This window comes from Mesoplodon densirostris, chromosome 3 (genome assembly GCF_025265405.1).
Source record: "Mesoplodon densirostris isolate mMesDen1 chromosome 3, mMesDen1 primary haplotype, whole genome shotgun sequence".
In the NCBI taxonomy this organism is placed as follows: Eukaryota; Metazoa; Chordata; class Mammalia; order Artiodactyla; family Ziphiidae; genus Mesoplodon; species Mesoplodon densirostris.
Window position 1 is genome coordinate 12,857,924 of NC_082663.1, and position 13,372 is coordinate 12,871,295.

The 13,372-nt window shown below is 50.7% G+C and overlaps 1 protein-coding gene across 2 annotated transcripts in view; it reads right to left on the reverse strand.

Annotated features, from left to right (window-relative positions):
* Positions 1-7,395: 7,395 nt before the first annotated feature.
* ANKH (ANKH inorganic pyrophosphate transport regulator) overlaps positions 7,396-13,372 on the reverse strand; it is a 145,412-nt gene continuing 139,435 nt past the window's right edge. For both annotated transcript variants that reach the window (XM_060092740.1, XM_060092742.1), the window contains exons 9-12: positions 12,447-12,576; positions 10,524-10,647; positions 9,797-9,896; positions 7,396-9,346 (exon numbers count right to left, since the gene is read on the reverse strand). In XM_060092740.1, coding sequence (XP_059948723.1) covers positions 9,233-9,346; positions 9,797-9,896; positions 10,524-10,647; positions 12,447-12,576 — 468 coding nt within the window. In that variant the 3' untranslated portion in view covers positions 7,396-9,232. The remainder of the gene's footprint in view (positions 9,347-9,796; positions 9,897-10,523; positions 10,648-12,446; positions 12,577-13,372) is intronic.

Sequence of the window (13,372 nt, forward strand, 5' to 3'; positions counted from 1 at the left end):
CCAACTCCTCCGGCCCCTGCCTCTTGTCTGGGCTCCATGTGAGTGGCCTGGTAATGATCTTCTGACTTGCTGGGTCTGGAGGCTTCATCCCAGACTTCCGGCCCCCAGCACAGCTCCAGAGGCAAAACTGATTTGGCCCTGGGGTGGAAAAGCCCAGGGTGACACTCTCCCAATCAGCTCCCTAGGGCTGAGTGCGGATTTTTCCCCTCCCCTGTCCATGACCCTGCAGCCCAGCCCTGCACCCTTGCAAGACCCTAGCAAGATGGCTGAGAGGTCTGGTGATGGTGGGTTTTCGTTCTCTGTTACAATTTGGAATATTCATTTAAGCTATGGACACTGTCTTCCAAATACCCGCCTAGTGCCGTCTCCCGAAATCAGGAACTGGGATGCAGTTTATGGCAGATAAAAACACTGCCATGCGGTGCCATTCCTGAGGAGACCCTAGTCCTCAGAATGTTGGAGAGAATGCTGAGAACATAGCAAACACGCCATGGAAGTTGTCTTTTACGTTCTTGGAGATCACATCCTAATTGTGCTGGATGGTGAGGAACTGTGATACACTAAGGGTTAAAAAAAATCTTGAGAACAATTATATAATTAACATCATTGACTATTTCCAGTGTTCTCAATTATAAGTAGTGCTATAATGAGCCTTCTGATTCATCGATCTTTTTATGCATCCTTAAATTGACCCTGTTTAAGGCTCTTGGAACGTATTTCCAACCTTCTCTTAAAAGAGTTGCAGGGGTGTTCCCTGGTGGCGCGGAGCCTGTAGAGCTGGATTCCCAACTGAGGTGGAAGCAGGCCTGGGGCCTGGGGTGTAGGAGGCCGCTTTGAGTCTTTCTTAAAGAGAGTGGAATTAAATAGCATTGAGAAACACAGTTGGAGGGTGAGGAAGGCTGCTGAAGTCTGGGCCCTGGCAGCATTTAGGGGAAGGCAGAAGAACAGAGCTGAAATAGGACGTGGCATTGCCAGGCATGGGGAAGTAATTGCTTTTTGACTCCATCATGCGTCCTCTGTCCTAACAGGGCCCCCGGGCTGGGGGAGACCGGAGCCGACCACAGGCAGCTTTCCTCAGCCACTTCCCATCAGAGCAAGAGAGCCTGGTATGTGAAGCAGATGAAAGGATTTTAGGTGTGTAGTATAATGTAAAGTTTGATAATAATAATTCTATTTGTTCATTCTGTTTTGGTCTTTGGATTCAAAGGTTCTGAACCTGAGATACGATTAGTCTTTGTTTTGTTCTGTAAAAGCTCTAGTAGTTTTTCTTTGTTGAAGGCAGGCCGGCAGTAATGTTCATAGGTTTGTTGGCTGGGGCACTTCCAAACCACTTGGAAGGTTAGCAGACGTGCACGCCTGTCTTCACACACTGCCATCGACGGCTCTGCAAATCCTGATGTCGCAGTAGATGAGGCCTAGAAAAGATCTCGTTCTAGAGCAGGGGAGGCGGAACCAGAGGCATCCAATAACTTGCCTGGCTCACAACAAATAAGCCACAGAGATAGAATTAGGCCTCGCGGCTCCTGATTTCTTTTGTTCCTTTTGCACAAAGACCAGTGTGTTGAACTGTGAAATTAGCAGGATATGTACTGGCTTGCATCGTCCAGTAAGAAACCTGGAGCTTGCTGGGGGCAGAAAGTAAGAATATAAGCAATGCCAGTGTACCTTTCATCCCAGCACTGCCTTTGACAGTGTTGAAAAGGAAAACTTAGAAGAGGGCATAGTTTTCTCCCTGATATTAACCAAAACCCCCGTTAGATTGTATCTGTGAATGTATCCAAACTAGTTATCATACGGGGAAACATTCTGGAAGTTTGCTACCATTGTATAAGGTGTGGATGTGGTGGCTTGGGATAATTCACAGATAGGTAAAGAGGGGAGGGGCAGGCGTTTCAAAACCAGGAACTGGCTCATGACGGTTACTCTGACATCCTCCTGATTGGAAGCCCTCAGCCCTCATAAACGAAGACAGGTATGAACACTCAAGGTCTTCTGCAGTGTGAGACAGGGTGGGGGTGAGGTGATCTGGTGGCTGGGAGTGGTTGTGCAGGTTGGCACTGCAAAACTCTTGGAGGTGCCATTTACATCGCTGTCCAGGGGGACGCACGAGCCTGGAGAAGGAAACTGTTCTGGAGGCTTCTTTAGCATCCGGGCCTTAGATGACCAGGAGCCCCTGAGCTAAGCCAGTGGGACTTAAGCTGCAGAGGGAGGGAGGGATGTGCGAGAAACTAGGAGGGAAACTGATTGGGGTTAGTGGGACCCCCACTGGTGGGGGATGGGGGTGTTGTGGAGTAGGTTTTGGGGAGGCTGATAATGTGATTCATCTGGGACATCAGGAGAAAGTGTGGGAGGGGTGAAGATTTGCCCCTTGTGGTAGGACTGCACCCCATGGGGAAAGCTGACGATGCTTGGGCCAGCACAGCTCCACATCCTGGCATCACAGCCTAGCAGGAAGACATGCCATATCCCAAGTGCCGTGGGTGGAAAGGACGATGACCTCTTAGACTTCAAAACCCTGTAATGTTAGAGGCAGTAATAGGGAAGCATGGTAGAGGTAGTGCTGAGATCTTTGATTTAACTCAAAAACATCATGAAACAGTAAAGAAAATATGCGATCTCAAGCAAGTCAGTAGCACGCTAACATCCTTGTTGATTTCAGGCAGGTAATAAAACACATTATATAATCTTTCATAGGAGGTTAAAAAAGAGAGCCATCAGTCTCTGAGGTTAAGACGTTAGGGTTTAAAAAGAGAAATGCTTTTCACATAAAGACAGATAAGAGCAAGAGTCCCTTAGATGTGGGCAGGAGGGGTTTTCACCTTCTGTTCTTCTCACTTTCCTAAAGCCGGGCTATCTGGTATCCCCATTCTAGAAGGGGTGGGGAGAAGCCGGGCCTCAGAGAACTTTCAGTATTATTGCAGTCATGGGAAGTAACAGTTCATTTTAGTACAGAATAAAATTTGAAGAAATAGGTCATATTTAAGTAAGACACAGAGTTTGGGGAAATATCCCAGTGGGTAGAGGTTTCAGCTCTTTACCAAGGCAAAGGGCGAAATTTTAATATCCATGTATGTTTGACAAAAAAAGGGAAATTGTAGTCAGAGTTATGTAACCACGTAATTTGGGGTGTGTAAACAGACTAATGGTTAGAATAAGAAAATCAAGAAACTAAAAGCAATCTCAATCAATACACTGACAGTTTAAGCTTTACTTAAAGTAAAATTAGAGTATGAAAGCTATTTGACAATATATGAGCACAAATTTCCTCCCCTCCCAAAAAAACCCGCAAAAGAAAAGCACATATAAATGCTCGTAACAGTGCAAAAACTTACATCTATTTAATACATACACAGCACTTGTTTAAATGCAACATATATTTTATACCGACCTCTGCAGTCAGTTTTAATCAAGGCTCCACAAATATTTTTTTTTTTTTTTTTTTTTTGCGGTATGCGGGCCTCTCACTGTTGTGGCCTCCCCCGTTGCGGAGCACAGGCTCCGGACGCGCAGGCTCCGGACGCGCAGGCTCAGCGGCCATGGCCCACGGGCCCAGCCGCTCCGCGGCATATGGGATCCTCCCAGACCGGGGCACGAACCCGTATCCCCTGCATCGGCAGGCGGACTCTCAACCACTTGCGCCACCAGGGAGGCCCCACAAATATTTTAATGTGATTGGTTTTGACAGTTTAAATTAAACCCACAGTGATGAAAAACTGAAAAGCTTGTAAGCTGACAGCCACACAGAGAAAAATGACTCCCAGAAGACTTACTTTTGTTAAAAAAAAATTCTGGATCACTGCTAATATTCAGATCTGAAACGGAGAATGAGGTAATTTTATTTTTCCATTGCAGGATCCCGTACCGTGTTCTAAACCCCAGATCCTGCATAGACTGTTAGACCAGGAAGGAGCCTTAGCAATAATGGCCTGAGCTTCTCATTGTTCAGGTGACCAACCTGGACAGAATCCCGTTTGTGGCTCTGTCAGGACTCCTGAAGCTCTATGACTAGCTCCTTGATCATTCCAGCTTTAGATATTTGCCCTCTCAATACATCACTAAGCAAACCAAATAGCGCATGGACCCAGGGAGCAGTGTACTTGCCCAGGAGCCCTGCGAATGTGGTACCCCTGGGGGCGTGACCTGCTTCCCAGTGACTGCTCCATGCTTTGGCTGCTGGGTGACTGGTGGTCACGTGAACCCTGTACTGCCTTTGTTCCACCAGAGTAGCTTGAACTTCTCCTTCAGTGTCCGGTTCATCCAAGCTGTGGGTCCCCCATGTCCGCAGCCCCACACTTCAGGGAACCAGAGTCCACCTGGCCGTGGTGTTTCCCACCCCCAAGACACCATTTCTTGTCCCTGGTTCATGGTCGGAGAACATCTATGCCTCTAAATCTTATAGTAACGAGCAATCTCCGTACGTCACTGAATTTCCACGAAGCTGGATGGTGAGCGAATGGTACAAGCATTTTTAGCTGGTCTGCCCCGTCTCCCCACTTCTTGGACCTAAGGAGACCACATATACTGCTGGAGAGAGAAAGGCTTCCTGGCTCTTGTGCGCTTCTGTTTGCATGTACGGATTGTAGAAGCCGATGCCAAATCTTGTTAGTGAAGTGCACTTTGGGTTACATCTCCTAACTTAAAAAAGGGTACCATATAGAAACGTGTGCTGAAGCCGTGGGCAGCTGACAGCAATCTATAGAAGTGCGTGGATCTTACACAGTCTTTCAGAGACCCTGGTTGATTGCAAATGAAGCAGAGAAAAAAGTTCTTCTGGAACCACTTGGCTTGGCAAGGATGATTTTTAAAAAAAGACTTTGGAGGCACATCTTTGGCGCTTCTTTGCGCAGAGTGCAATAGCTAATAGTTCTCGCCTCCCCTCTGGAGGAGAAAGTGAAATCTTCAGCTCTCACCAGCTCCTCTTCATTGTTTTCCCTTTTGAGATCAGACAGTAAACTCTATAATTCGTTACACCTTTTCTGACTTCGGAGTGGGGTTTGGGCTATTTTGATTATGTAGTAACATAGCCCTCATTTTGCACATTTGGGTAATTTTAGACATAACCTTTAAAAGGGCAGGCAACAGGGTCTTTCCGTGTATCTTCAGATTTTCTCTACATCCTGTTTTATGTGTGGTTAGATCAGTCGATGAATCACGTGATGTTTTGCTGCTTCAAAGGACAGAAGTAGAGACTCCCAGTAACCACACAGAGGAGGATCCTGAATGTTTACCAAACACGTTGCTTAAAAACATGCTTTTCTAGGTTCAAGTGCTTTTTATGGAAGAGCCGTGTGAGGGCGCTGCCCGAGAGTGCCTGTCTTCTCAGAAGGCGGGCAGGAGCCTGCTTTTAGGGAATTGGCTGCACGTGCAACACAGACGTCTCAACACAAATCTCCACGAGCTGTACAGCCCTGCTCATTGCACTTTTGGTTATATATTTTAAGAAAAAGGTTAGGACTTAGAACATAAAAGGCCCCTTTCCTGGACCAGGCATTGCTTTGATGAAGACTTCATCCTAGGTTTAGAGGTCAGCTCACCTGCAAAGAGGCCAGAAACCCTGACTAATTGGTACACACCAGCTCATGCAGTCCTGGGCACTGGTCTGTGTAGAGATTTACAGAAGTAGAAAGATGATTAAATACAAGAAAATATTTCTCAAGATAATGTCATTTAATTACAACTATATAAATACTTTCTCAGTCTCTCTCCCACTTCAGTTTGAAGAAAAAAAAAAAAATCCAGTCAGAGAACTACTGAGTCTTTAAATGGCTGTGCTTCTGGAAACTCAGGGTACACAAAAGTGGCTCTCCCCCTGCCCTTTCCTTCCAGAAGACCCCCAAATGAGAATGAGGTAGGAGGGTAGGGAGGTGTTAACTTTTTCACCTCTTGCTCTAGAGGTATCACTGAATAACTTTTCTGATATTGGGGAAATGCAGTGATTATCCCAATTCCAAGAGAGACCAGAAAAGGCTGCATGTGGGGACCACAGAGCTGGCTTCTGGTTGGGAAGTGCCCTGGGGTCTTGCTGGAGCTGGACTACAGCGGAGCCGCCGGGCCGCCTTTCTCGTGGGCCTCCCGGGCACCTCCCGAGGTTATTTGCTGGGAGGACTCAGGGAGTGAAAAACCAAGTGCTTTTGCTACTGTCGTGAAGCCTGGCCCCATCCCATATGCCCTCAACTATCACTAAAAGTTTCCATTTCTGAGCGTATGGGCCATCCCTGGACAGTTCCAGAGCCAAACCAACTGCTGGTGCAAAACACACGTGCCAAACAAAGAAGATGGACTTTTGCACAAGACCAGCCTGAGGCGGGCAACGAGGGGGGCGTGACTGGCTCTCACACAGTGACGTAAACCAGTGACCTTTGTGCCCAAATTAAAGAGTCTCAAGCAAGTGAGGGCTTGCAGCTAACGTGCAAACCTCTGGACACGCCCTGAGCCGAGTGGCGGCTGGCAGGTCCCGGCCTGTCCTGGCTTCCCTGGAGCAAGCCCGGCCTGCTTCCTCCGGCTCAGATCTTGGTGTCTCACCCACGCCAGTGACACTGAGGTCCCGCTCAGAGCCCACAGCAGCTGCGTTGAGAATGACCTCGCCTGTGCCCCTCAGAAAGCAGAGAGGCCACGTGACAAGCTGCTCTTGACCTGAACTGGCCCAGAGAAGGCCCTCAGGATGGAAGGACCACTTTGAGCAGCCCAGACTCGCTTCTCAGCATCTAAATACAAGCAGCTTGATGGCCCCGTGGTTTTAGATCCTGTGTGTCTGCGAGGCATGGGTCCACACTGAGGTCACGTCTGGTCTTTCCACAGTCCTTGACCTGAGACTCTCCAGGCACGGCTCCCTAAACACTTCTGTCAGCTGAGCGACTCACATGAAAAAGGAAACCTGGGTTGGAGGCACATTTCTTTGGGCGCCGAAGTCAAAGGGGTGCCCCCCTCACCCTGAAAAGTGGGAAGGAGACCCATTCCTCTTCCTCTCCTATCTGTGTTGGTTAGAACAGCTGCAGAAGAACCTGCCAGCAGCGGGTTTTGCTCTGGAAGTTAAGGTGTGTGCTTGTCAGCCCAAGCTGTGAAGTGACTTTAGCAGCCCAAACGAATGAAGGAACCTGGGAGGAGAGGGCATGTGGCTGGAGGAGAAAGGTTTTGGACATGTGCGCCCTGCACAGTCGGCAGCCCCGTCATCGCAGCCTGGGTCGGGGCTTGTTTCCTGTGTTTTCTGAAACTCTAACAGAACACCCTGGCCCGTGACTCTTCATCACCGAAGGTGTCTCTGAGGTTGTAATGCTGTGTTCTAATCGCATAATGAAGAGCCTAGCTGGTCTTCCCCGATTCGGAGGGAAAGAATTTGCTTTTTCAACTTAGTCTTTAAGCTCCAACCCCACAAGCATGAAATACTAGTCACACATGTTAAAAAATACTGCTGTTTAATTTTCTAGTCATGTACTTTAAAAAAGCCGATACAATTAGGTTTTTTTCCCCATCTTCTCAGATCTGCCCCTGAAACCACCCCAAAGCGACGCATCTTAATTCTCAGCGGAAAACCCGCTCAGAGGAAGCACATGAGGATTTGTCCCCCGGGGTCACTGGGTGTCCAGACATGTGAACGAACCCTGTGATATTCATGGCTGACTCCGAGCCTTTACATTCTTTTTTCTGTGAGGAACAATATGATTACACGGCACTGAAAGCAATGAACGCAAAAGGCTTGACTTGTTTCTTTTTTGCCCTTCTAGCATATATTTCCATTCCCACTATTGTCTACATCAGCTGACCCATTTATACCCCTGTTGCTCATAACGAAAAATAGTTCTCTTGTCATTTACTGACCCTTACATTTATATACAAATGACAGACTGTAAAACTGCTGCAAACAAGACACACTGTTCATCGATACAATACGTTTCAACTGCAGGTATGTTGAGCACACGAGCTATCACCGTATTGTATTAGAGACATTTTATTGAAAATGCGAAAATAGGAAATGTATCACATAGCCTAAAATAAATTACATAACATATACAGTATATATTTATATCTTTAAAATATTTTTGTGTTTAGGTTCTTTCAGTCTAGGAATTTTGACTAAATCAAGAATTTAGTGAACCGTGTCCATAATTTTTTTTTAAAGAAAAAACCCGCTTTCCAAAACTTAGAAAAATATACTGCACTGAATGGATTTCAAATGTGTCGTTTCAGGGAATATCACATAGTGACTTTGCTATCGTTTATAAAATGTCTTGCTTTCTCTTGTGGTGTGAGAGGGGCGTACAGGAGTACACTCGGAATTACCTGTGCCGCACGGTTAGGACTAAGAACGGCGGGCGGGACCAGGTCATAAATCTACTTCCAAAGTGATGATACAGCAACCTGGCATTAGAATGCTAGATTATGACTTAAAGCTTCAGTTCACTTTAAAAACTAAAACGTAAAGTTAGAATGCTCCATCCGTTTCCCTTGCTCTAGTGCCATCTTCGGGAAAGGTGAGTGGAAAAACAAGCCTTCAGGGAAAGTCATGCCCAAGGACGCGGCAACTGGGAGATTCGCTTCAGGACAACTTTAACAAGGCAGCTCACGTATGTACAGGACAGGGCCTGAAAGTGAGCGCACGCTCAAATCTAGGAAGAGGCGAGGTGAAGTGTTATCGTTTGCATGTGTCAGTTTCTGCCCCCAAGGCACCTCACACCTTCCCACGGGAGATTATTTCCATCCGTCCACCTGTCCAGCGTGTTCACACGTCGCATCCACGGTGCAATGCCTCTGAGCCACATCTCTTGACACAGTCACGTTACTGGGAAGCCGACCAAAGAAAGCCGAGTTGTCACCTGTCGGTTCTCAAGAGCGATGCAAGGGGACAGGGTCAGTCTGTGGCCCGCCGGGCGGTGGTGTCTAAGGGGCGATGGACGGCACAGCCGCGGTCCTTTGGTTCCAAGGGGAGACTGTCCGAGGGGGTGGGGAGGCAACGTGGGCTACGAGGCAGCTATGTCTTCGGGGTCCTCACGGAGCGGGGGGCATGAAGTCAGTCGTTTGGTTTGTTTCCACAAAGCAACGGCGAGACCGTTCTGCAGGTCCTCACATCAGCGTGGGCATACCCAGTATGCCAGAGTGGCCGTGAAACCGTAAGATCAAGGCCTCTTTCCTTACCCAAACGAAAACCAAAGACGAAAGCGGAACAAAACACGACGGGAGAGCAGATGACGCTGACGTGTCATCTCGGCCGTCCCTGCAGCGCCCGGGCGTCCGCGCCTCATTCGCGCCCCTCCTGCATCTCCACGGCGTCCGTGCCCTCCTCTGCTGGAGGTATGTCCGTCATCGCCGAGTCCTCCCCCTCGGCGGCCGACTCGTTTTCCATCTTCTTTTTCTAGACCAAAGCAGACTCATCAGCGTGGGGCTGGGGCAGGGACGCAGCGCAGCGGAGCCAAGAGCAGGGGGAGGCCACGGGGTCTCAGGGGACCCCTCGCCGCGGACTGGGATCTCGTTTATGGCTGGGGCGACCTCGCCGAGGCTGCATCTTAGGCCAGCATGTTCCTTGCAGTGGGGTTACTCGGGAGTGGGCTGTGTGCCTGGCTCTTGTGTTAAGCATTCGGGGCGCGGGTGAGGGGTGGGCGGATCCTGTCTCCCACCTCCCCGCCCGCCCATCAGCTGATGGAGACCTGCCTCTGCCTGAGGACGCCCCTTCCCTGCAGCCCTTGCCAGCGAGGGCTGTGCCCTCCCCTCCCCCCCCCCCCCATGGCCGTATGCAGACCGTGCAGACTGTCTCTTACACCTGGGCAGGGCCAGGCAGGTGCGCGGTTCTGGTGCCACCTCTCACCTGTTTCCGATAGACGTAGCATGCTGCTATGGCGACCATGGTGGATTCTCCCACAAACCCCGCGAGGAGGGAGCCCACGCCCAGGGTGGCTCCATGTACCCTGGGGATGAACACACAAAGGCCATTTGTCTGTTAAAGCCCCGCTGAGGCACAAAGAGAGTCAAAACCCAGCCAAAACCCAGGAAGGGTGTAGACAACAGGGGGACCGGACGATCGTGTTCGAGATCTGCTGGTTAGGGCTGCAGCTAGTAAACGGGCCACCTGCGGGGGGAGGGGCCCGGAGTACTCTCCTGCTTCAGGTCTCAGCTCAGCGTCTCCTGTGGGAGGGGCAGGGCCCCCGCGTGTAAGCCCACAGCATCCCGCCCGTCCTCTCTGCACCGTGGGGTTTCCCAAGCCGTGGGAAGGACCATGCCCCTTCCCCAGGGGACCGGGAGCCCCTGAAGACCAGGGCGACACCCTTGCTCCCTTGTGTTTTTCACCTTCCCGTGCCTGCCACGCCGTGATAGATGCTCCATGCGGTTTGTGTATGGGCCTGACCCCGGAAGTACTTTTCTAGAATGGATCTCGACAGCCTCCCACCTGGTCCTGGGCAGCGAACCAAGGCATCCCTCGGCATTTCTAACTCTAGACGTGCTTGGGGATTTCCCGGGAAAGAGCAGACGTAGCCTTCTGGACAGAGCATGTAGGTGGCGGCAGACCTTGCAGCCCCAGCCCCCCGACAACGTACCCCAGGTAGGGCAGGACCACGAGGCTGGTGATGAGCACGATGATCCGCAGCACAGAGCTGGGGGCCAGGACGAAGGTCTTCTTCAGGGTCATCAGCCACCCGGTGAGATGGGCCCTCACGGTGACTGAGGGGAGAGCCGAGGACTCGTCAGCAATGCCCCGCTTCTCCCATCCTGCCGCTTCTAACCCCCCAGAGCCCCCCGCAGCACATCCAGGGCCCCCGGGCGGCTGCGTGGGACGCAGGCCTTGCTGCCATTGCCCTGCGCTGGTCACCTCGTCTTCCCGCCGGGGCTCCTGATCCCCGCCTCTGGGCCTGGGGGAGCCCCGTGCCCACCTCGGCTCCCTCGCTTCACAGCCTTAGTGTCCAGAGGGTGGGTTGTGGGCAGCCCCTTTCGCCGCCGTGACCGCCATCCCTGGGGCATGGGGCTGCTGCCGGTCCCTCCCACCCCGCCCCAGCCCCCGCCTAGCCTCAAGCTCTGATCACGCCTGTCTAGAAAACTCAGAGAGAAGCGGCAACTTGATGGTGATCCAGGTTGACTCTGGGAAGAGAGCAGCTGGACCAGAAGCTGGGTTTCCCAGCCCACAGGCTGTGGGGGGGGGTGTTGCGGAGGACGGAGGTGTGGGTGAAGAAGAGGGATGGGCATCCCTTCCCTGTGTCCTCCCCAGCATCCTGACCACCGGTCCGCAGCTGGCTCCCTCGTTTTCATAAAGGCCTCACAACGTGTTCCCTGTACCCCATCTCCCCAGCCTGACTTGTGAGCTTCCGGAGGGCAGGCAGGGCACCGGCCCCAGCGCCAAGGAGGGGCTCCAAGGACAGCATGTCAAGTATCGACGGGCTGGTTTGGGGGCACAGACACCCTGGGCAACATTTAGGTTTGATCTGAAACCAGGTGGGGTTTGGGGAAGCGGGAGGCTTAGCCCTTCATCCCATGTGGGCGGCAGCAGGCATAGGCCTATCGAGGGGGAGGAAGTGCTCACTCCTGGGGTGACAGCTCGTGTCCAGGGTCCCTCTGGAGAAAGAACCTGTAGTCTTCCTGGTCTGACGCCGTGCTCCGCCCGCCCCAGGTGGAAGCATTGAATTTATGAGACATAGACACTCACTTGTGTTTGGCCAAGGGAGAGGGTGAGGCCACACGGGCGGGATGCTAACCTGATTGGCCCAAACCCAGCAGGTGGCAAAGACAGGTGGGGCCGGCTGTCTGCACGCCCGCCCGTGGTCTGACAGGCGAGGAAAGATGAAAGGCGAGTCCCACCCCAGTCCCAGCTCTGGCACCTCCAGCCCCCGCTCAAGTCCAGACTGGGGAGTCAACGACATGCGCCTTGATCTCCAGCAAGCGCAGCCTCTTCCAGGTGGCGCCAAAGCTTGGCTCCCCCGGTGACCCCCACCCCACCCCCAAGGACCAGAGGGCACCCCAACAGTCTCCAGGAATGCTTGGCATCTCAGAGCAGGGGCAGCTCGTGGCCTGACTTGGGAACAGGCACAGGGTGGTAGGTGTGCCATCAGCCCCAGCTTCGACTAGCTCCACGGCCCATTTCTGGCCTCCGCTTTGCCTCTGGATTCTTCTTTTCTCCAGGAGTCCTTTTAGAGCCTCAATACAGGCATAGATTTGTGTAACCGTCACCACAGTGAAGACACAGAACTATTCTACTGCCCCCGGAACCTCTCATGCTCTCCCTTTGGGCTCCTTTTACTGAGTTTGCAACCACTGTACCTTTAAGAAACACATGACGCCTGATCGACTTGTTTCTCAAACTTTCAACTGACTGGATGATGTCTTTGCATCGTTTTAATCCACTGTGAAATTTAAACACTTAAAAAAATTTTTTTTTTTGGCGGGGGGACAGGACTGCAAACGTTTGCCAACAAAGAAGACTGAATCAGGCATGAGGGTAAATAAGAATTTTTCTTTCATTCTCTGTTTACCTGGAACCGGGAAGAAGGAGAAGATTCGCAAGGGAACAACGCAGAGTTCTGCGAAGGCAAAGTCCACGCCAATGATGTCTATCAAAATTTTCTCGGAAACATTGGGGGTCCAGAACATCACAAAACAGAGCTGCGGGGAAAAAAAGCAGGAAGCAAGGTTGTTAGAAAAAGGTGTATATAAGTGAAATGAGAAGGCAGGTATCACGTGATCCCTGAGGAGCTAGGAAAGAGGGTGAACCTGCCCGATGGGGGGACTGGCACATGGGTCCTCGAGCTGCTTCCGCCTTGCTCTGTTCTCACCTGACAACATAGGCCCTGGCCCATGCGCCACACTTGCCCCAAAGGGAGCCTGGCAGTGGGGCCCATGTGACAGGCAGGCATCTGAGCGGGTAGCCGGGCCAGTGTGGAAGGCTTACCTAGGCTGCTGGACAGCTCAGTTAGTTCAGGGTGAGCATGTTGATTAATGTAATTTTTACATTAATTTTAACCAAATAATAAAAAGTGACCTGAAAGCGTTTGGATGCAGGCAGAATTGCATTGAACCAGATCTGGGAGTAGGAGAAAAGGCGAGGGCAGGTTGGGAGAACAGCTATTGAGGGGACCAGTTCTTAGAGGCCTGACTTTTTAAGCTTTGTGTGTGTATAACCGATTGAAAAGCTGAATTTAAAAATGTAACGCTAGGACTTTGGAAGAGAATGTTAGAAAAATGCCAGTTGCATAAAATACTTCTCTCCCTTTCTTAAGATGCAAGTGATTCTTCTCTAAAATGAAAGTGAATGCATTATAAAATGAATTGCATTCATGTAAAAACAGAACGCTGAAGTTTTAGAGTATAACGACCTTTAGGCTTTGGGTAAATTAAGTTTCAAGGAATTAGCCTGGTCCTATTTATTATGTCATGTTGAAATATGTTTAAAAAATACCTT